General features: G+C 37.8%; 1 protein-coding gene across 3 annotated transcripts in view; it reads left to right on the forward strand.

The window, feature by feature from the left end:
- Positions 1-2692: 2692 nt before the first annotated feature.
- Positions 2693-24969, forward strand: part of ATP13A5 (ATPase 13A5) — a 103332-nt gene continuing 81055 nt past the window's right edge. For all 3 annotated transcript variants that reach the window (XM_059163123.1, XM_059163124.1, XM_059163125.1), the window contains exons 1-5: positions 2693-2924; positions 19884-20057; positions 20970-21116; positions 21339-21409; positions 21514-21594. In XM_059163123.1, coding sequence (XP_059019106.1) covers positions 2865-2924; positions 19884-20057; positions 20970-21116; positions 21339-21409; positions 21514-21594 — 533 coding nt within the window. In that variant the 5' untranslated portion in view covers positions 2693-2864. The remainder of the gene's footprint in view (positions 2925-19883; positions 20058-20969; positions 21117-21338; positions 21410-21513; positions 21595-24969) is intronic.

Raw genomic sequence — 24969 nt, forward strand, 5'->3', positions numbered from 1 at the left:
CAGGCCGAATGTCAGCATGTATACCTCTGGGGTTGGGGAGCTAATTACTTATGAGGTATTTGTGAACAGTTGTGATTATTAGAAGAGTTCATGTTTAACTGAAAGAATATTGGTCATCTGTAGAAAGAAGCTAAGGCCTTTGGTTTGGTGAGTGAGAGAGCCCTTTAGCCACATACAAAGCAAACTCACACACACATACAGACACACACAAACACAGAATGGATTAACCAGTTTGGCCTGTGTACAAGCTCTTAGTGGTCAGGCACACCTCTGTTCACATCTCCGTCATCATCGCTTAATGCCTCCCTTCTTCCCTTCTATTCTCAAGTCTTACTTTGATTTCTCTTGATACACCACACAGGCTATATTTTCTCATCTCTCTTGAACATTGTCACATATTCTCTTTTGTTCTCTGTCCTAGATTGTGCTCACAACCTACCACTATACCCCATCCCTTCCACCTGGTTAGTTTCTACTCGTCTTTGAGATGTCAGCATAGATGTCATTTCTCTCAGGAAGCAGTTCTTGTCTCAGCAATTCAGTCTGAGTTCTAGATCCTTTCTGTTTAAGAGGCTGCTTACTGGTCTGTCTCTCCTAAACATCTGTAAAGTCCCTCAGGGTAATGAATTTCTTTTTTGCCACTGAATCCCAAGGGGCTGACAAGGGTCTGAAATATCTGCTGTTAAACATGTGATTGCTGAGTAAGTGTTGAACAAAGTTTTGATGAGTGTTATATTTTGTGTCTCTGGGCTATAAGTAGCAGAAACCACAAACAGCAGCAGTTTTATTAAGAACATCTCATTACATATTGGAAAGATGTCTAGAGTTAGTAATCCCAGCCATAGTGCCATGGCTTAGTGGTATCATAAGGACCTAAGCTCTTTTGCCCTTTGCTACACTTTATTGGCATTGGTAGAAAATAAGTTATTCTCGCTCTTTCATCAATAGGATAATTTAAAAAATAGGATAATCTTTTCCAGAAGACCTCTGCCCCCAGTTGTCTTTCCTTTGCATATATCGTTGAAAACTAGGTCATGTGCCCACTCTTAGTTATAATCATGACTCATCGTGGTGCTTTAGCTGAAGTCAGGCTGCCAGACAAAGGAAATGTTCTTTTAGCCAGAAATATTAGTGTATAGTTAATGGGTAAGAAGTGAATGAGCACTACTCAAGTCTTTAATTAGATTCTACCAAAGCTCAGGACTCCTTTCTCCATATTTTAGTTCTACCTTAAATTGGTGATACTTAAAATGCAGCATTTGTGATGACATAATATTCTATAGTGTGGGCACCTCGGTAGCCTCTCTGGCATGAAAAGCTGTTTACTTTCATCCGCCACTTCCTCCTGGGCCAGAGAGCACACTGGATTCTCTAAACTTCAAGGTGGCACGAGTTCCTCCTCAAGGCACCCAATAACTCCCTCTCAGTAAAAAGAGTCAAGTATCATTCTCTGTAGTCTTGATTCCCAGTAAGTTTTCTTCTATGGTAAAAGTGGCAAGGATTTTGCTCATTGGACTGGATGTAATAAAAATAAAAAAAAAAAAAGTGTTTATTGGAAACAAATAAACCAGCCCTTGAATGGATCCTAGTGTACTTATTTTTTGATAAAAATATCAAATTCACTGGTGATTATATAATCATGGAAATTTATATGATATCCTAATATTCAGCCTTTCTCATTTTTCCTGCATTATATATTTCTCTGAAAATTTTTTGCAAAATAAAAAGAGAAAATGAACAGAACCAAATTATTATTATTATAGTTTACTTTTTAAAAAACTTCTCTCAATTAGTTTATGATGATGGTGATGATGATTATCTTTTATGGAATATGACAGGAGCTATAGATGATTTTTTACAAATATCACCTTAGATCTTCCTATCAACTCTATAACTGTTTTTGATATTTTACATATTAGAAAACTAATATGCAGATTGAAATAGAATCTAATATAAATACAATCTATAAATATAGATTTATATTTAATCTGTATTTAGATTAAATTATAAGCTTATAATATATGTTATATTATAAATTTATAGATTATAAATTACATTTATATCTGTAAATGTAATCTAATATTCAGATGACCCTGATCTGTCCAGCATCATCGGTAGAGCAGGGATTAGAATTCAGGTTTTCCTAATTCCAAAATAATTGCTACATTCCCTGCCAGGAGCCAACCCTCCTTCCTTAAAATCTCTTTGTCACCCCAACATATCCATTACTTCCCGAAAGTCCACATGGTTTTTATTTATCTCTCACTGGTTAATCTTTCTGTCTTAGGTGGTTGTTGTTATTATTTTAAGATTTTATTTATTTATTTGAGAGAGAGAGACAGTGGGGAGGAACAGAGAAAGAGGGACAAGCAGACTCTGGACTGAGTGTAGGTAGACCCATGCAGGGCTCAGCTTCATGACCCTGAGCTCATGACTTGAGCAGGAATCAAGAGTTGGTCGCTTAACCAACTGAGCCAACGAGGTGCACCTGTTTTGGGATTTTAGTAAAGTGACTATTCTCATTTGTTAGTTGAGACATTTAGGGACAGCACAAGAAATTATTTGTCTTTCTGGTTCGACAACTTAAGTCTAGAGGCGTTCACATTTAGCTCAACAAATAAACACTAGGGAGGAAGAAAAAAAAACACAAAAACAACACAACAAGCCGATAGGTTAGCAGACCAATCCTGTGGCTGATGAGAGTATTTCCTCTCTTCTCTTTGTTAGCCTGATAGGTGAAGTATGTGCTAGGAGATTTTAAAAGCACCTAAGAACAGCAGTGACAAGTAGTGACTGTTCTGCGTTCCCATAGCCCCAACTGGTATTGATTTTCCTCAAAGAATTATCCTGGAGGTCTTGTTTAGATGGAAGAGAAGAGTAAAGACCACCGGGGTTTGCTCAACCAAGGAGAGGAGAATGAACTGGTGAGTCTTCCCTTTTCGTGATTACAGTCTTCTCAAAGTACCCGAGGCTATGGGCAGGTGCTACTGTATTGGGGCTGGCTTTAGGAACTGCAGAGGTGTAAGTATGGTAAGACTCCCTGAGATCTGAGGTCACAATTTTATAATCAGGAAAACTGCAGGGGCTGAGAAAATCGTGTTTTCTAGATGACTGAGTTATTGCCATCCTTATATCCATCAGACCAAATGAAACTTCTTCCTTCTTAGACATTTTGTAGAGTAGTCAACATGTACCCTACATGGTGCTCATTAAGGTGTCTCCCCCTTATCATCTGGGTCTCCAGGTAATTGGCAAACTCAGGCAAAAACTGAAACTTTAAAAAAAAATTCTTATGTTTTTGGTATATCTGCTTAACTTAGGCTCCGTGTGCTTTGGGCTGAAGTTATGCAAACAGCATAGCGAAGTTTAAAGTGTAGTGTGGCCTGGGATTTAACACCTGTTTTTTTAAAGTTTTCACCTTTTTCCCTGTTACCTTTTCCACTAAATATATATACACTTCAAAAACAAATACTGGGGTGCTTCGGTTGCTCGATCAGTTAAGCATCTGCCTTTGGGTCAGGTTATGATCCCGGGATCCTAAGATAGAGCCCCGCATCAGGCTTCCTGCTCAGTGGGGAGTCTGCCTCTCCCTCTCCCTCTGCCACCTTCCTCCCACCCCCACCTCCAATTCATGCTCTCTCTTGCACACTCTCTTTCTTTCCAATAAATAAGTAAAGTCTTAAATTTAAAAAGTCTCAAATAAAAAAGAAAAACAATCATTAAAACCTTGAAAATTACAGTGCCTATTTAGGACTGACAGGTTTACAGTTGTTATTTTATTTGGTCCTCAGAACTCAGTGTTGAAGAATTAATCCTATCACATAGGAAGGACATTTGAGACCAGGAAGGTTAAGTAACTCACCTAAGGTCTTCAGCCTACAAGGGACGGGTGGGAAATGCAGCCCACTTCTTCCCCCTTCACACTCCATGATGTTTACAGGGCAGTCACGCCCACAGCAAGACAATGAGAAAGAGAGAAGGAATGGGAGGGCTGGATCAGAGCCAGCAAGCTGGAAGGGGAGGGGCCCAAGGGATACAGTTCACATAGCAGAAGGGTGTCCGTTTCCGCTTGGCCTCCTGGTTCCCCGTGAGATCTGTGGGAAATCCACACCCACCCTCTCTCCACATACCTTTCTTTCTGAACCTAAGAGAAATAAATGATGTCGTTTATATCTGCACTGCCTAAGAAGACAGGCACTGGCCACATGTGGTTTTTGAGCACTAATAAAGTAGCTGGACCAAACTCAAATGTGTATGTATAGCATACATATAGCATACATACCACATTTTAAGACAGCAAAAGAAAGTGAAATATCTCGTTAGTAATTTTTATATTGGTTACACATTGAAATGACAACTTTTGGATATGTTGGATTAAATGAACTATATTATGAAAATTGATTTCATCTACTTCTTTTTACTTCTTTCACGTGGCCACTAGAAAGTTTAGATTCCAAATATGGTTCACATCACTTCTGTTATTATACCATGCTGATCTTGACAATGTTACAGTGCTTACAATCTTTAGACTGAAGGGATTTAAAGAACTAAAACCTAACTTACCTGTGTTCACTATTCAACAGTTCTGTGCTAATTCTGATGTTTTTTTCAATGTGTAGATGAGTGTTCATGAAAATCTTTGGTAGCTTATTATTTTTCCCTAACGATGTGCATATTTGTAAAGTTTATAGCCTGGTATTTTAATTCTCTTAATCACAGAGGGGACATAGATACCTCTCCTCAGTCACGTGAGTCTGGAGGCACACTGTGTGCAATATTAGCATTTATTTTGGGATGGTCTTTGGCTATTCTTGCTGCGTTTACTTTGTGGAGATGACCTTGATTCTGCCTCTGAAACACAAGAGATGTTTTGTTCACATGTGTTGCAAAGCCCAACCATTCAGTTGGTACCCCCACGCCTGTACAAACACCTACCAACTAAGTGTCAATATTACAATTGGAAGCAGCTCCAGAGGGAAGAATGGGTACTTGGTGTGGAGGACACAGATTGACTGGAGAGCACTTCACTTCGTGGTAACTTTTTTCGGGGAGCCAGTGGAGTACTCCTGGACTCTAAGACCACAGAACTGGGCTTTAGTCAAAGAACCACTGCTAACCACATGGTGTGGACAACTTTTGGGACCTTGCTAGTTGCTCCAAACAACATCACTTATCCCTCCTGACTTAAAAGGTTTTTAAGGGCCACATATAAAATGTGGGGAATGCTATGACAATACAAAGAGTTATTTAAATCCAAGGAGTCAGGACTTAAATATGTGGGCAATTTGAAAAATGCAGAATTGCATATAGTAGGTGAAATTGAGGTTAGGAATATCTCCCCTTTCTCTGATTAAACTTGGGTAGTGAGAATTGCTTGAGGTCTACCATTATGGAAACTGTGTGAAGAGTTAGTAGGAAAAATTAGGAACTTAGAATGTCTAAGTTATTTTAGACATCATGTACTCTTCATCTTCTATTAAAAAACACACAAACAGGGGCACCTGGGTGGCTCAGTGGGTTAAAGCCTCTGTCTTTGGCTCAGGTCATGATCCCAGAGTCCTAGGATCGAGCCCCGCATTAGGCTCTCTGTTCAGCCTCTCTCTCTCTCTGCTGGCCTCTCTGCCTACTTATGATCTCTGTCTGTCAAATAAAAAAATAAATAAAATCTTTAAGAAAACACACACACACACACACACAAACACACACACACACAAACCCTACTCAAAGGATTAAAAAAGAAAATAAAAATCATGCTCTATTAGCTTTTATCTTTTGTCAACATTTATATTGACAGCTTGGATGAAGGCAAGCTTATCTAATCTGCAACTGAGGCCTTACTAAGAGGGAGAGATAACAATCTAGGTGACAGAATGTGGGAATATCAATGACTTGGGCTTAGTGGCTATGCATGAGAAAGTACTTAAAGTTCTTTATTTGGTTATGACTGAATTTTAGTTGCCAGGATGATATTGCTATAAAAAATTAATCCTTGGATGTCTCAATAGAAGTCTGTTCTGCATAATAGAAGAAGTAATAGTCCTGCTATAATCTGTACTATTTAGAAAATCTCTAAGGAGTTATATTTCATCCTAAGATTCACACAAGAAGCATAGTGTTTCTAGAGGGATATCTGGATATCACAAATAACAATTATTTAAAGGACATTGGGAATAGTTCCCCAAAGAGCAGTCAAGGCCCTTGTCTTCCAGTAGTTGAATGGTTGATGTGGAGAACAGAGTAGAAGCTGGGATAACACAGCCTGATTTATTTTCATTATAGGAGAATTTCCTAACCATTTGTGGTGGGAGAATTTTAACATGACAACTCTCCACTGAACTTGCCCTTATATAATTCCCTTCAGCTGAGTGTGGTGGAACCCATAAATATGATGAGTTGTAATTCCTGTGATTATGTAATGTTATGTGGCAAAATGGGTTTTACAGCTCTAATTAATTTGAACTCAGCTGAGTTCATCAAAAGGAAGATTGTCTGAGTGGGCCTCACCTTATCAGGTGAGCCAGAAATGATACTGTGTCCTTCCTGAAGTTAGAGAGATTAAGAGTGTGAGAGGGGCTTGAGGCAAGGGAGGTTCTCCATTGCCATTTTGATGATGGAAGGCTCAGGGTGGTAGGAACTCTGACTGTCTCTAAGAACAGAGAACCGAGTGCAACTTCTGACTGACAACCGGCAGGAAAATGGGCATCTCTATGTCAGAGCTACAGACAACTGGATCCTGCCAATAGCAAAAAGATCTTGAAAGAGGCCCTTGATTTCCAGAAGGGACACAGCCCAGACGACACCTTGATGTCAGTTTTTTGAGACACTGAGCAAATGATCTAGCTAATGAGACTCCTAACCCACAGAAACTGAGATAATAAATTTTGTTGTTTTAAGCCACTAAGTTTGTTATGCAATGACAGAAAACTAAAGCCCCACAGCTGTCCAGCAAGAGAAAGTATACCCCTATAAGTCAGTGACTATCTTAAGCAGACACTAGATGCTCATTGGCGAAAGATGGTCTATAGCTATTTTTTTCAGGAAGGGAACTGAACCAAATAATGTCTGAGACACTGCTTTTGTTTAGTGGTGCTCTTATTCCAGGAATAAACTTTAACAAAACATGCCATGTTGTCACATGTTCTTGGTTTAAGGTAAATTGTCCCTGCTGATTAGCCCATGCATCTCATTACCTTTTGACCCATGCCTTCTGCTCTTTCACTCCAGCCACATCAAAAGAAGGTCCTTAGTTGCACTTTTACTTCTAATTGTGTTTTGGAAGACCACATATTAACACTCTTGTTAGTCGACTTTATGTGAATGTGTGTAACTGAGAGTAATAATATGCTCATCTCTTTGGTACTAAGTTTTGATTCACACCACTAAAGAGGAAAGGCACTTCCTTATTCCAGAAGGAAAGCATAAGGGAAAATTTAAGATGATGAACTATGTTAATAATTATTTTGGACATCTTCAAGACTCAGTTTTCTTGATCTACAAATAATAATTTATCAACATATCAATAATTATAATATTATTATTTAATACTAATTATAATTAATTAGAAAATTAATAATAGTACTTTCAATAAAATTATGCCTATTTCATGGACTAGGTTGTGATGATGGGATGGCACCTAAGTAAATGCTTGAGAAAGGTTATTTCTCATTGCAATATGTAGAAAACGTGAAAGTAGTCCAAGACATTTTCTTCCCCTACTCAAAGGACACTTCATGGCATGAATGCAAGACAAAATATATGAAACTATAACTAACAATGCTTGATGATTAGTGATAATTAACACAAATGCCTACATGTGGTCAAACCAAAGCAGTAATAGAGGGGTGAGGAACAATGACCGTACTAACACGATCCATTAAACAGAGACACTATTATCCTAACATTAAACCTTTGAAACATGTCAGATTTGGAGACAAGAGAGTAGAGTTCTAAGAACCGCTTCCCATGGAACACATAAGGAACATATCTTGGCATGTTCAGATAAAGATGACAAAGGGTAGATTGTGAATAATGAATAGAAACCTGGTGATGTGATTGTTGTTTGAAAAAAAGAAGGCAAACATGATGAAATCTTGCCCCATCAAAGGAATCAGAGATATTATCTCCTTGGTCACAATTCAAGGTCTAAACATTTGATGTCTACCCAGAAAAAGCTAACTTACTCTAAGTCTTTTGGAACACTCACCCATGGAAAAACTTAACACTTCACAGCCAAAAATTGGCATTGCTATTCTCTGAAAGTAATTATAGTACTAAGAGTCATTGATGTCATGTCTTGGTTGAATAGGTATTTTACAACTTTGTACTGTGAGAATGTTGGTTAGAGTAACTGATTGTGTTATGAATTGTAAACCAAAAGACCCATACTACTGTGCCTGTGCAACAAATATTTAGATGAATAAGTGAAAGATGAGTGTAAGAATAAAAGGATTTACAAAAATGATAAAGGACTTCTTTCAAGATATGTCTCCAAAGGCAAAGGAAACAAAAGCAAAAATAAACTTTTGGGACTTCATCAAAATCGAAAGCTTCTGCACAGCAAAGGAAACAGTCAAAAAAACAAAGAGGCAACCCATGGAATGGGAGAAGATATTTGCAAATGACAGTACAGACAAAAGGTTGATATCCAGGATCTATAATGAACTCCTCTTGGACATTCTTTCCTGCTTTGTCGAAGATTAGTTGACCATAGAGTTGAGGGTCTATTTCTGGGCTCTCTACTCTGTTCCATTGATCTATGTGTCTGTTTTTGTGCCAGTACCATGCTGTCTTGATGATGACAGCTTTGTAATAGAGCTTGAAGTCCGGAATTGTGATGCCACCAACTTTGGCTTTCTTTTTCAATATCCCTTTGGCTATTCGAGGTCTTTTCTGGTTCCATATAAATTTTAGAATTATTTGTTCCATTTCTTTGAAAAAGATGGATGGTACTTTGATAGGGATTGCATTAAATGTGTAGACAGCCTCTTCAATAAATGGTGCTGGGAAAATTGGACAGCCACATGCAGAAAAATGAAATTGGACCATTTCCTTACACCACACATGAAAATAGACTCAAAATGGATGAAGGACCTCAATGTGAGAAAGGAATCCATCAAAATCCTTGAGGAGAACACAGGCAGCAGCCTCTTCGACCTCAGCTGCAGCAACATCTTCCTAGGAACATCGCCAAAGGCAAGGGAAGCAAGGGCAAAAATGAACTATTGGGATTTCATCAAGATCAAAAGCTTTTGCACAGCAAAGGAAACAGTTAACAAAATCAAAAGACAACTGACAGAATGGGAGAAGATATTTGCAAATGACATATCAGACAAAGGACTAGTGTCCAAAATCTATAAAGAACTTAGCAAACTCAACACCCAAAGAACAAATAATCCAATCAAGAAATGGGCAGAGGACATGAACAGACATTTCTGCAAAGAAGACATCCAGATGGCCAACAGACACATGAAAAAGTGCTCCATATCACTCGGCATCAGAGAAATACAAATCAAAACCACAATGAGATATCACCTCACACCAGTCAGAATGGCTAAAATCAACAAGTCAGGAAATGACAGATGCTGGCGAGGATGCGGAGAAAGGGGAACCCTTCTACACTGTTGGTGGGAATGCAAGCTGGTGCAGCCACTCTGGAAAACAGCATGGAGGTTCCTCAAAATGTTGAAAATAGAACTGCCCTATGACCCAGCAATTGCACTACTGGGTATTTACCCTAAAGATACAAACGTAGTGATCCAAAGGGGCACGTGCACCCGAATGTTTATAGCAGCAATGTCCACAATAGCCAAACTATGGAAAGAACCTAGATGTCCATCAACAGATGAATGGATCAAGAAGATGTGATATATATACACAATGGAATACTATACAGCCATCAAAAGAAATGAAATCTTGCCATTTGCGACAACCTGGATGGAACTAGAGTGTATCATGCTTAGTGAAATAAGTCAAGCAGAGAAAGACAACTATCATATGATCTCCCTGATATGAGGAAGTGGTGATGCAACATGGGGGCTTAAGTGGGTAGAAGAAGAATCAATGAAACAAGATGGAATTGGGAGGGAGACAAACCATAAGTGACTCTTAATCTCACAAAACAAACTGAGGGTTGCTGGGGGGAGAGGGGGTTGGGAGAAGGGGGTGGTATTATGGACGTTGGGGAGGGTATGTGCTTTCCTGAGTGCTGTGAAATGTGTAAACCTGGTGATTCACAGACTTGTACCCCTGGGGATAAAAATATATGTTTATAAAAAATAAAAAATTAAAAAAAAGGAACTCCTCAAACTCAACACACACAAAACAGACAAGCATATCAAAAAATGGGCAGAAGATATGAACAGAGACTTCTCCAATGAAGACATACAAATGGCTATCAGACACATGAAAAAATGTTCATCATCACTAGCCATCAGGGAGATTAAAATTAAAACCACATTGAGATATCACCTTACACCAGTTAGAATGGTCAAAATTAACAAGACAGGAAATAACATGTGTTGGAGGGGATGTGGAGAAGGGGGAACCCTCTTACACTGTTGGTGGGAATGCAAGTTGGTGCAGCCTCTTTAGAGAACAGTGTGGAGATTCCTCAAGAAATTAAAAATAGAACTTCCCTATGACCCTGCCATTGCACTCCTGGGTATTTACCCCAAAGATACAGATGTAGTGAAAAGAAGGACCATCTGTACCCCAATGTTTATAGCAGCAATGGCCATAGTCGCCAAACTGTGGAAAGAACCAAGATGCCCTTCCATGGACGAATGGATAAAGAAGATGTGGTCCATATACACTATGGAGTATTATGCCTCCATCAGAAAGGATGAATACCCAACTTTTGTAGCAACATGGATGGGACTGGAAGAGATTATGCTGAGTGAAATCAGTCAAGCAGAGAGAGTCAATTATCATATGGTTTCACTTAGTTGTGGAGCATAACAAAAAGCATGGAGGACATGGGGAGTTAGAGAGGAGAAGGGAGTTGGGGGAAATTGGAAGGGGAGGTGAAGCATGAGAGACTATGGACTCTGAAAAACAATCTGAGGGGTTTGAATTGGTGGGTGGGTGGGAGGTTGGGGTACCAGGTGGTGGGTATTATAGAGGGCAGGGATTGCATGGAGCACTGGGTGTGGTGAAAAAATAATGAATACTGTTATGCCGAAAATAAATAAAAAATAAATTTTAAAAAATGGTAAAGGACATGTTCACAAGACCAACTATGCACAAATGCTAGTGCTCCAGATGCAATGAAAATTCAGGAACAAAGACAGAGAGCCTATGGACCATTCCACACGACTAAGAGGATCCCTCCTAAAAAGAATTTTGAGAAGTAACAATGTTTAGTTGAAGCTGCACCCCGTAACTCTTCTTTCCTAAGGAATTTGGCTAATTTTAGCTCCATTTCTGATAGAAGTAGAAGAGCTACCTATTAAAAAAAGAAAGAAAGAAAAATAATTTAAAAAGTGCCCTCTATCAGGATGCCTGGATGGCTCAGTGGGTTAAAGCTTCTGCCTTCGGCTCAGGTCATGATCTCAGGGTCCCGGGATCGAGCCCCACATCAGGCTCTCTGCTCAGTGGGGAGCCTGCTTCCTCCTCCCTCTCTCTCTCTGCCTGCCTCTCTGCCTATCTGTGATCTCTATCTGTCAAGTAAATAAATAAAATCTTTAAAAAAAAAGTGTCCTTTATATACTATTACATACATACATCCATGTATGTATGTTCTCATTTAATCCCTAGGAGCTAGCCAGTCAGATAGCCACTTTGCACTGGGAAAATGAGGCTCAGTTAAGTCACAGATACAAAGTCACATCACATTGCTGGTGAGGATCCCCTATTACATGGTTTTCTTCCTGTACAAGTATACTGGGGTGTGTGTGTGTGTGTGTGTGTGTGTGCTCATCTATATAGTTCCTGAGCTAATTGATCTTCGAATCAATCTGGTGTTTATCTTACAGCCCTTCTCCCAGTTTCATGTCTTACAAAGGTGAGCAGTTTTCTGTTTGGCCTGTGTTTGACTTTAATTTTGACAATTGGTGTTCTAGGCGAAAAGCAAAAATTCCATTTAGGATATTGGCTCAATCACTTTTAGAAATACAACTTACAGTTTTCCTAAAGAGCATTTAGTTCTGAATATTGCCTGTGGTCAAATCATTTCACAATAACTCCAATGGGACCAGCCGCTTTTCATGCACTGAGATTTTGTGGAACTGTAGATTATTCAAGCTAATATTAACTTTTAATATATGCTGCACACTCAAAATGTTTCGGGAACTGTGCTAAATGCTTTGCATGAATTAACTCATTAGTTTCTCACAACAACCCTGGAAGGTATTTTTATCATTTTCATTTATGGAAGAGGAAATTGGGTCATCAGAAGAAATAAAGTGGGTTGCCCAATGTCTTACACCTGGTTAAGTGGTAGGAGAATTATCTGAACTGATTTTCTCATGCCATATCCCCAGCTTTTAACTGCTACACCAGAATATTCCTGTTGCGTTTTACAACCAGCCGCATTTTTCACATGAGGAATCTAAAATTTAGTGAATTTAAATCATTTACCCAAATCACATTAACTAGTAAGTGATGGAGCAAGGAACAGTGAAGTGAAACCTTCTAGAAGGCAATGGGGTGGGGTATAAATAAAAGAGGCTCTGCTGATAAACCTGGGAGGGGCTCTAAGTCAATGACCTTTATTTAATAGCAACCTCAGTTGAAAGGCATGTGCATATTTTATTCTTCCTCCTAATCCAGGCTACTTCCTCTGGACTTTGGGCTTGGAAAAGACCATTAAAGATGTGGTACCTCTCCTGGTATCAGGAATACAGAATTTTAGTGAGAAACGGAAAAGTGAGGGGACTACTTAGAGAGAGTACAATTCAAGTCTATGTGAAGATGGCATGACCCCTGTGCTATTCAACTCGACTCACAGGTGTCAGATCTGGGTTCCTCACCCCGTGGAACACAGCCTGTTTCCATTCACAACCTTGTTTCAGTATATTGCAACTCAAAACTGAAAACTCTCTCCACCTTTGGCTGAACCTGTTACCAAGGCACCTGCTGACATTGATTGAAAGCTTCCTTTGTGTGCAACACCTTACACCTCTATTTAATCTTCACAACTATGCCTCCAGGTGTGTGCTATTATCCCCTAAGTACAGAGTTGGAAACTGAGATTGAAAGAAGTTAAATCCCGAGAGTGGCAAAACCCACTCTACCGCAAGGAACCATGTGTAGTGGGTTTGAAATTCTGATCGTCCCTCTCCCTGTTCCCAATGTCTTTACATCTATGAGACCTCCGGATTCTACTCATCTTCCTCTTATAGCACACAAACTGCCCCTGGTTCCTTCCTCTACTCTGCACATCTTAGTGGATTTTACCATGCATCAGAAGAATAATCATTTAAAACACTCAAATAATACTTGAGATTAATTGATCAAAATGGAAACATATACTGTGATAAACTCAAATTATGCAAATATTAGCAAGCTGACCAAGAGCAATTTGATTAAAAGAATTCCAGATTAAAGAATGACTCTTTTAACCAAAACCTCAAGTCCATGTCTAGCATATAACTTCTGGGAAAACTGAGAAATGATAGAAAGGAAATTTACCAGAGTTTATGAGACCAGTTTATCAAGGAAGCAAAAATATTGTTTCTATTCATCTTTGCTCAAGGAGGTACATATTTCTGAAAGCTACTTTGACACTTATAAGCTCTTTTATATCTATCTACTTACTTATTTTTTGACAGATGGGGGAGGGGAAATCTGCTGACATTTTGATTGGGCTGTCCCCAACTATAAAGAGGTCTTTCACAGAAACCTTTCCCATTTCTTGATTATTAGGTATGTGATCTTATCTGTGCTCAGTGAAAACAAACACTTCCCAATCATGCACACTGGGAGGCAGCTACAGACTTCCTAGGTCATCAAATCTTCCTTCCATTTCCCACAGAAACTCCTCTTGCTCTTATTTGTTTTCACTTACTTCTCAAATTTTGCAGCCATTTTCTCTTTCTCAATCTAACTCCATTAAAGAAATTAGAGTAGCTCCTGCCTATTTGGAACCATGGCTAATAAATAGCAAACTTTATTAATTTTTTTTTGAGATTTTATTTCTTTATTTGAAAGAGAAAGAGAGCGTCTGAGCAGGGAAGAGGGACAGAGGGAGAAGCAGACTCTCTGCTGAGCAGGAAGCCCAATGCAGGGCTCAGTTCCAGGACACTGGGATCATGACTTGGCCAAAGGCAGGAACTTAACCAACGGAGCCACCCAGGCACACCTCCCCCAGACCTTTACTTTTTATTGGTGGTGTTGATAAGATGCACTTATCTTAAGTGCACAGTTCAGTGACATCTATCATCAATTATTTTTGCTCATTTTGGAACTTCCTATGGATAGAGTTGTGTATCAATTTACCATACTTCATTGACTCAGTATAATGTCTGTGAAATTCATGCATACTGTTGTTTGCATTAGAAGTTCATTTTTAAAATTGTTTTGTAGTATTCCATTGCATGAAAACACAAAATTTATCTGTCTTTCTCCTGTTGATGTACCTTTAGATTGTTTCCAGTTTGGAGCTCTTCTGAATAAAGCTGATATGAATATTCTTGTGCAGATCTTGTTGTATCATATATAATTCTCTGTGTAAAAATCTAAGAATGGAGTTACTAGCTCATAGATTATTTGTATCTTGAGCAACATAGTTTTTCAAAATGTCTGTATCAATTTATACTGCCAATAGCAATGTATCAGAGTATCATTTCTCCACATTTTTACCAATACTTGGTATATTCAGTCTTTTTAATTTTGCTATTCTATGGCTATATCATTTTGTCATCTTTGCATTGTGTCATTTTAGAGTAAATCTTCAAATCTGATTGTGTAAGCCTTTCAACTTTGTTCTTTGTTAGGATTGTCTTGGCTATTCTAGCCTGTGATATGTCATTCTAATTTTATTTTGCATTTTCTTAATGACATGATATTGAGTGTCTTCTTGCATGCTATATGAGAAATCTTTTGTAAATCGCCTGTTTCAGTGTTCTGCTCATTTTTTATTGTTTATGTATTTCTTTTTTTATTGATTTGAGTAGTTTTTTGTGTTTTCAAATATGATTCTTTTTTTATATATATAGGTACAGATATACATACATATATAGCTAATATTTTCTCCAGACACCTTTTGTTAAACAGAAGCTTTTAATTTTAATAAAGTCAGATATATTTTTGGTCTTTTTTTGTTTCCTGTTTAAGAAATATTTGTGTACTTAACTGTGTGTACTCCATGAAATATATTTTCTTTCAGATGATCTATTGTTTTAGTTGTCACATTTAAGTATATGTGCTACCATTAATGAAATTTTGTGTATGGAGTAAACCGGGATAAAAACTCATTTTTCTGGTACTATTCATTTTGATCCAACAACTACTTATTGAGCAAACCACCCGTTCTCCTACTGAATTGCAGTGGTTCTGGTTCCTTTTTTTTTTTTTTAAGATTTTATTTATTTGACAGAGAGAGATCACAAGTAGGCAGAGAGGCAAGCAGAGAGAGAGAGAGAGGCGGAAGCAGGCTGCTGGCGAGCAGAGAGCCCAATGTGGGACTCGATCCCAGAACCCTGAGATCATGACCTGAGCTGAAGGCAGAGGCTTAACCCACTGAGCCACCCAGGTGCCCCTCTGGTTCCTTTTTTTGGTAAATAAAGCAATTACATACGTTTGAGTCTCTTTATGGACTCTCTATTTTGTTTCTCTTTTCTTTCTTTTTTCTTTCTTCTTGTCCTTCTTTTCTTTTTAAATAATTATTAGGAATTTGTAGTAAGTCTTTATTTCTGGCAGTGTAAGTCCTCCACAATTGTTCTTTTTGAAAATTGTCTTAATTACTTTAGGTCCTTTACACTTCCATACCAATTTTAGAGTCAACTCATCAATTACCATAAAGAAATGTCTAATGTAATCATAAATGGAATTGTTCCTGGCTAATCCCCAAACTTAATATATATTTTCATTTATTTAGATCTTTGCTTTCAGCAATAATGTGTAGTTTTCAGTTTAGAGGTTTAACTTTGTTAGAACCATTATAAGGATATTGATATTTTTTGCTTGATAATATTACAAATAGCTTCATTTTCAAATTACTATTAATATAATTGGTTTTCTATATTGACCCAGTATCTAGCAACCTTGATAAATTCACTTATTTTTTTAAGATCCTATTTATTTATTTTAGAGAGAGAGCATGAGCCAGGGGAGGGAGAGGGAGAGAGACAATCTCCAGCAGACTCTGAGCTGAGCACCGAGATCGAGGTGGGGCTCGAACCCCCCAACCAGTGATCCCCTGACCTGAAATCAAGAGTCAGATGCTTAACTGACTGAGCTGCCAGGCCCCAGTGAATTCACTTATTAACTCTACTAATCTGTACATTCTTTTGGTTTTCCTAATATACATAATTATTTATTCATACAGAGAGTTCTGCTTTTTTTTCTTAGCTTTGTTGAGATATAATTGACGTATAACAACGTATAAGTTTAAGGTGTTTAAACATGTCAATTTTGCACACTTAAATACTGTGAAATTATTACCACCAAAGTGTTAGCTAACACTTCCATCACTTCACATAATTACCGTTTATTCTTTGTGGGACGAACACTTAAGATCTACTCTCTTACCAACTTTTAAGTATTAATACAGAATTGTTACTTCTTATGTTCCAGTTGTTATAAAATTGTTACTTTGTCCTGTCTTACTGTGCTTGTTAGAACTTTCAGTACTATATTAAATACTAGTGGTAATTATTGATAATCTTATTTTACCTATAACTTCAGGGGGAAAGTACTCAGTATTTCATTATTAACCATGATGTTGGCTGAAGGATGTTCCTGTCTATTCCTAGTATGCTGAGAGTCTTCTTTATTTTCTTCCTTTCTTTTTCCCCTCCCTCCCTATCTCTCTTCTTTCTTTCCTTTTCTCTTTCTTTCCTTCTCTCCTCTTCTTCTTTCTTTCTTTTTCTTTCTTTCCCTGCCTCCCTCCCTTCCTTCCTTCTCTCTCTCCTTCCTTCCTTCCTTCCTTTCTTTTTTCCCCTCTCTTTATTTTTTCCTGTTGAATTGACTTTTTAGATGATGAGCTACCATTCTTTTTCTCAGAATATGTATTTTTTCAAGTCTATTTTTGGGGCTTCTGGGTGGCTCAGTCAGTTAAGCCTCTGTCTTCAGCAGAGGTTATGATCCTGATGTCCTTGGATGGAGTATAGGGCTCCCTCCTCAGTGGGGAGCCTGCTTCTCCCTCGCCCTCTGCCTGCTGCTGCTCTCCCTACTCGTGCTCTCTCTTCCTCTGTCAAATAAATAAATAAAATCTTTAAAAAATAAAATAAATTCTACTTGTTTGAAATTAACATAGCTATATTGGTTCTTCTTTGCTAGTCTTTGTATTGTTTACTTTCTTATCCTTCCCCCCTTAATCTTTTTGCTTCTTTGTATTTAAAGGGGTCTCTTATAAATAACAGCTAGTGGGTTTTTTACTATCTAGTCTGACAATCTTTGTTTTCAATCACAGTATTAATGTCATTTACGTGTAATGTAATTACTGATATCATTGAGTTAACATGACTATTTGTTTCCGATCTACTTTACCTACTCTTTGTCTTTTTCTTCACCTAACGTTATGTCATAGACTGGCCCATATTTCTGAATCAACTTCATACATTTTCTTTTTAATGGTGCCACCTTGGCCATCATTTTGATATTTCACATCTTGCTGAGCTATTAGCTATCATTTGGTTCTTCCAGTAACTTTGCTATTACAGATAATACTGCCCTGAACACTACTATGCACATCACTTTCTACTTGGTGTATCATTTCCTTACAGTGTATTTCCAAGTGTGAAATTACTGATTCAAGAGATAGAAACATCTTTATAGATCTTGATATAATTTGCCACCTTGCTTTCTCTAAAGAATTATTCCAGTTTATAAGGTTATTAACAGTATGTAGTTGTAGTGATTTTATTGACATGTTGCTGGCATTGTCAGTTCCTTTTTTTTTTTTAAATAAAAAATGTATAGAAAAGAACTGAAGGGGTATCAGAATTATGATTACCAATGTCATCATTGTATGTAAGTCAACAACAACAACAACAAAAAAGGGTAAGACATTTGAGATCTGATTTTTCAGCTACAAGCTGACCTAAAGTTCCAAACCATTCTGCTTCAATTTTGAACACTTTGACAATAAGCTCCATGAGTGACTTAATAAAATAATGCAAATTTATGACATAATATGTGAACTGGCATATGCAGTTTATTGGAGTCTAATACAACTATCATTCACAAATAAAACTAAAGCAGGTTTATAGAATCAGAAGGTAGATAGGAAGACAGAAAGGAGACCCAGCTGAAAATATGCTTAGAAGTAGTGTGAACACATTCTTAAATTCATTTAAACCTCATCATGAATAATCTCAAAATAGAGGGGCTGCATCAGTAAACTTAATGAACATTTTTTTTCCCAGGTGGATGATAATACTGAGGAGCATTGGAAAGGAACTCTTAAAATTGTAATTACTTTGCAGAGCACTTAAGGAGACATTATCTCATTTGAGTACAAGTACCCTATAAGGCAGGTATTTCTAATTGTTTTGTAAAGGAATACATGAGGATTCCCTAGAGGTGATATGATTTACCTAAGGTGACATAGCTGATAACTAGTAGAGCAGTGACTCAAACTTACATCTTTGCTACCTGTGACCTTCCCATTACATTTAAGGATTACTTTCAACAACTGTTATTACAATCTTAATCTACCAAAGAGTTCTTTGCTAGAAACAATTAATGAAAATGACCATATTGAAGATGAGAACTTTTCCAAAGTATTAAGCCAAGAGATTAATTATAACATGATCTAAACCGGCATAAGATTCAGGAGATTCTGTCATTAAAGACGGTATAGAAACTCAGTAAAAACCTATTTTCTTGACATTACATTTCTGTGATCTGGACACAGGAGTTCAGAATCTTAGGGAAAAAGCACATAAAAATAACAGCAGAGCCTAAAATAATAGTATAGTAATGATAAAATTCACAATCAGCATCCCTCTGAGTCATCCAAATACAATAAAAGTCTAGTTTTTGAAATTTAAAAACTGATGCTATGAAACCTCATTGTGGAAGACAGAAAATAGAAATTGGCTTGAAATAAAGGAATCTATTTTTTTTGGCTATGTGTTTGCTCTAAAACCACATTTCAAACACTTCACTCCATTCAAGTTAATAGCAACTACTCTACTACTAAAAGTAGAACTACTTCAGCATGTTACTGTCAGGGTAAATTCATATGAGCAATCTTTTAAAAGTCTTTCATGTCCACAGATAATCTCTTGATTCATATCATCCTACCCTTTGTATCATCCTCCTCCAGTAAATTTACATTAATATATTTTTTTAAAATCTTATACCTGAAAAAAGTAAAACTGCTCCAAAACCAGTTTGAGGGTAACTCCTGACCAGAAGAAGCCTTGAGAGGCTTTTCAAGAAGTCTTGAAACATCTCCGGAGGGACATCAACAGTCCCTGGGCCGTCATGGGGGGGCCTGTCAAGGTGACTCTTGAGGTGTTTAGAACCAAATAAGTCTGCCCATTTCTTGCTCCTCCTGCCTCATGTTTTAGTTTCATATGCCAGGGTAGCAAAATGAGTCCTTCTTTTTTTATGATATCAGCTGACAGCTGTAAGCAATCAAACTAATTCAACTGGCTGAAACCAGATTTTCCTCCCAACTAATATTGCTGCCTCTAACACTTGTGTTTCTTGGAACAGAGTGATGTGTTTATGTGAAAAAAGAAAAATAAAGTCATGTTTTATTTACATTCCAGGAGGTGTTTGGTTACCGGACCCAGAATCTCCGCAGAGCCCTCTGCCTTATAGCCTCCGTGCTTACCTGTGGGGTTCTTCTGCTTGTGTTCTACTGGAAGCCCCAGTGGAGGGTGTGGGCCAATTGCATCCCATGCCCTTTGCAAGAAGCAGACACTGTTTTGCTAAAAACAACGGTGAGTGCCCTTCAGCATTGCGTTGATGGTACAACTAATGACTGGTTGGCATTCCAGAGTAGACCTTTCTTTACTTAAGCTTCCTTGTCCCCAAATAGGAGATGGCAAACTGTTCCTGAACATACTTGCCATCTCTTATTTTGACTAAGGAAAGAACATGTCCTCCATGTCACCCTGGGGAAGTTTCTACCATGTCAGACTAATTGTCAATGATTTAGCCATTATACAAGCTAGGGCTGTCACTCTTATAACTCTTAAAGACAAAACTCATACAATCTTATAACTCCTAAACACAGAAAGAATAGTTCAGTTTTCTGTTTTTTTTTTTTTTTTTAAGGTTTTATTTATTTATTTGACAAAGATAGAGCACAAAAGCAGAGGGAGCAGAAGGCAGAGGGAGAGGGAGAAGCAGGCTCCTTCTAAGCAGGGAGCATACTGTGGGACTCGATCCCAGGGCCCTGGGATCATGACCCGAGCCGAAGGCAGACGCTTAACCGACTGAACCACCCAGGTGCCCCAATAGTTCAGTTTTTTAAGAATACATATTCTGAGGGGAAAGAAGACAGTTGAAACTCCTATATGTCACTTTTAAGATAGCCAGAAAATGTTTTCTGGATATAAAACTCTCCAGTAAAGTGTGTCTTTCTCTGTATTCTCTAGCACAGTGGTTCTCAAATTTTAATGCAAATCAGTGACCTAGAGGGCTCCTTAAAACACAGACTGCTGACCTCATCCCAGAATTTCTGATTCAGTAGGCTTGTGGTGGGGTTGAGGATTTGCATTTCTAGCAAGTTCCAATATAATGCTGAGGCTCTTGGTAACCATTAGTCTAGGTAGATATTTGGTTGATTATCTTATTAAATAAATGACATTTGAGAATTTCATGGGCTGGATTTCATGGGTCTTCTCTAGGATGAATTTCAAAGATATATGAGGAAGAAAGTTATATGCCTCTATTTATCCACACTAAAGTTCCCTATAAGCAAGAATCCAGAAGAACCCGTGGTGGCTGACCGCCACTCTGTCATTAACCAAGCCGTATTGAAGCCAGAATTAAAAGTAAGTAATTTTGAGTGCAATGTTATGGCATGTTTTATAAAAATTATCATATTTATAAAAAGAATAATGCAAATGTTTGTTGGATGGAAGTTCTGAATGTCACACTGCTGCGCTGGGAATTGCAGGGTATCAAGGGAAGTGAGCATGGCATTGGGACTTGTGCCAAATAGACCTCACTAACACCATGGGCTTTACTTTGTCCTATCACATTTGTAATTGCAGCTGCGATGTATCCAAGTGCAGAAAATCAGGTACGTTTGGAATTACTTGGAGAGGAGGTTTCAGAAAGTCGGGTAAGTTTGACTTTTTCTCAACATTCATCAGGGTATAAAGGAAAAGCACTGATATGTTGAATGCCATGAACTGAAGCACGCTTCTTGTCCTGACCACATCCTAGGCTACTGGAAGACAGCAACTCCTGCCACGACATCCATCACACATTTGGATTGGGCCTGACCAGCGAAGAACAAGAGGTCAGGTAGGGTTTGTGACACTCCCTGAGATGAACTCTGCCAGTAAAAAGTGAGATATCAAATGGCTTATGATCAGTGAACAGTTGACATAGTGTTTCATCAGCTTCCTATAATCCCAGTTTATTTACCAGCAACAAAGATGTATTTTAAGTTGTTCTCATCTTAGGCAAACTTATTAAAAAGAAAAGCCAATCAAATAATATTTGATTTTTCCCCTCTCAGGACTGCAAAACAGTCTCCTTTTTGTTGTCTTTTTTTTTTCTTTCCTCAAAAAACCTTGAGTCATTTCATAGACATCTGCTTCCTCATCCTTCAAATCCTCTGAGAGAGAGAAAGACAATATTATGACTGCATTTTCCTGTGAAGAAACAGCCTAGAGATGAGGATTTTGTTTGCTCAGGTAGTTGTGTCATTCACCACTGTATTGTCATTCACCATTGTATCCAGGCACCTGGAACAGTGCCTGATTCCTGGTAGAAGTTTGATAGGTATTTACAGAATGAATGAATATAGTAATATATTTGTTGACCTATGAACTCAATACCTCCTTCTATGCTAGGCACTTTGGAAGGAACTAGGGATCTAAGGATAAATAAGGCTTAGTCATTGCTCCAGAGGCATTCATTGACTATTGGGAAAGAGAGACAAAGAACAGTGGTATAATTGTGAGAATGAGATCTATAAATGCACATAGATTAGGACATAATAGTGTAATAATAGTACAGAAATGCTTATGCTGCTCATTAACCCATGGATATTTTGAGTTTCTGGTTCCCACATCTATCATCTGAAATGGTGACTCCTGATGAGTCTGAAAGTAAACCATTGCAAGCCTTCTCCAGAATCTTAATAATCACCTTCATTTCTTGCCCATTTTAAAGACATTTCTTGCCTGCCCTTCTTCCAGTCCATCAGAAACACAAATTCTCAAGCTAAGAAGCAATCTGGTACTTAAAATACAGGTTCTTGGGCCTACCCCCATAATTCTGAGTAAAGGGTGTAAAGGGTGGTGGTAAGAGCAGAAAATGTACTTTTAGCAGACCCATGATTCATACACATACCAATTCTGAGAATTACCTATCAGCTGTTGTTTTTAAACTTTTCCTACTGCCTGAACATGTTGAAAAATGAACAAGACATCTAGATTATGACAATATTTGCAAAATGCCTTAGAAAGAATATCATTATGTAAGATTTCAGATGCAATGCTTAATACTCTGAACACAAAATATTTTCAAAGTCATAAAAACATACTGGTTTAATAGCATTAAGTACCAGGTGTCCAAAGAGTGGATCTAATTAGGAAATTTAATTGATTATCACAGATATACTTTGCCTTTGCCTAGGACACCATTTCCATAGGAAAGATTCCCCATCAATGTAGCTACCTCACATTTGTCATTATTTATCAAGTGCCAAGCTTTAATAAACATTTAAAAAACATCATACATAATTAAATTTAAATCTGGCCCATGCAGTAAAGAACTTGACAATCTAATAAGTAAGACAAAGAGTCTTGCTTATTATATATATATATATATATATATATATATATATACACACATATATATGTATATATATAATAGTATCCCAAATATGAAGAATAGAGGAGATAATGTCCTTATAAATATATAGGCAGACTTTATTTATGGCCTTTTTAAATTGAACAGTAAATCAAGTAAGTAGAATGTAAACTATATCCCCCCTTAATTTTTTAGTTGTAAGACTAGGGCTTTTTTTCAAAAATTAAATGTGATCAATTCATTTGTTGGTTGTGTGATATTAGATTGATTTCCTGAATGGATATAAGCTTGCCTTTATGAAAAGCAAGGATGCAACACGAGCAGTAAAGGAAGGAGAATCACAAAACTCTCTGATAACGAAAAGCCACAAAGTCTAAATACAACATTCTCATTAGGCTTCCTTACCGCCAGGCAACGATGAAAAACGCACATATCTCTAGCAAAAAGGCAACTCGGGACATCAGGAGAGATAACATTGTCCTGAAGAGAACTTTTCAGAGGGTCTCAGGGACCTCTAGGAGGTCCCCTGCTCCTATCTCTATTCATTCATGAACTGGAGGACTGGGAACTTTTTTTAATTCTACAAGCCTGCTCCCTGAAAATTCTAAAGTTCACAGAAGTGGGTCATGCCAGAACCCCCTGGATTAGCCTTAGCTATTTAGGAAACCTTTAGGTCCCCCTTTCTGCCAAGGACTCCTTTGGTGGCTTCTCAGAATGGAATCAGAGTGGACATGTATGGTTTGAAAAAGGTCAGTAGTGATTCTGACACAGTCCTCCTACCTCCTTGAGGACCCCGACTCTAGGATTCACCATTTGGAGCCTCACACAACATATTCACCATAATTATTTGGTGAATAAATTGAAAAATGTATGAATGAACAAACAATAAAATTGAAACAGACATAGACCATTCCAAAAGATGGTCCCAAAGACCATCCCATACTACAAAAGAAAGTATTTCTAGTCATTTATATTTGGTTTTTCAGAAATAAATACATTGCAGTAGATTTACTATTATGGAACAGTTGCAGGAAAGGTCAGTGATTCTTCAAGTGTAGTTTAGAGCCAACCCAGAAATGCTTTCCACAGCTTCCCTGTTAAGAAGTATTTCAATCTCTTTTGGAGAGGGACCTTCTGCCTCCAAAGAAATTATACTCCTAATGAATAGTTCTGAATATTAGGCAAGTCTACATAATTTTATTCAGCCTATTTAGTTCTAAAAAGGCTGGATATAATGGAATAATTCTGGAATAAATCTAGGATGACTTTTCCCTTTCAGCTTGTCAGATTTTTAAAGTCAGGGTATGTAATCTCTGTTCCTTGGAACTTTCCTCACATTTCCAGCTTCAAGACTTCCATTCCTTCTGATTGCTCAGTCATTGGTCAATGTCCCTGAAATCTTTGTGCTCAGATTGAGATGAGTACATGATCCCTAAACACGCAATATCTTTTGGCAAGAGATGGTGGAAAAGACCAAGCAGCCAGAGGTATGCCAGGCTGTGATCCAAACATGTCTCAGACAAGCCCTAAAAAGGATAATCTATAGGCACTGATTAATCTGTTGGGTCTCAGTCCTCATGGCAAATGAGCTCCTCTCCTTTTGATGGTAACACCAGAAACCATGTCACCAGACAGAAAAAGATGAAGAACATCAGACTTGCCTTGTTTCTTTCTAAGCTGACTTTTCACAACTGTGTGCTTCTATAGTTCTGTGAACTGGATTTTCAGACTTGTTAGGGGAGAGAGCATTCTAGACATGGTTCACAAAGTTCCTCATTAATTAATCCCAAGATTTAGGGAACATTCTCTTTCATACAGTGTGCCTCTAGATGTTAGAAAAACAGAGTTGAAAAGGCT

Source organism: Mustela lutreola, chromosome 2 (genome assembly GCF_030435805.1).
Source record: "Mustela lutreola isolate mMusLut2 chromosome 2, mMusLut2.pri, whole genome shotgun sequence".
NCBI classification, from domain to species: domain Eukaryota; kingdom Metazoa; phylum Chordata; class Mammalia; order Carnivora; family Mustelidae; genus Mustela; species Mustela lutreola.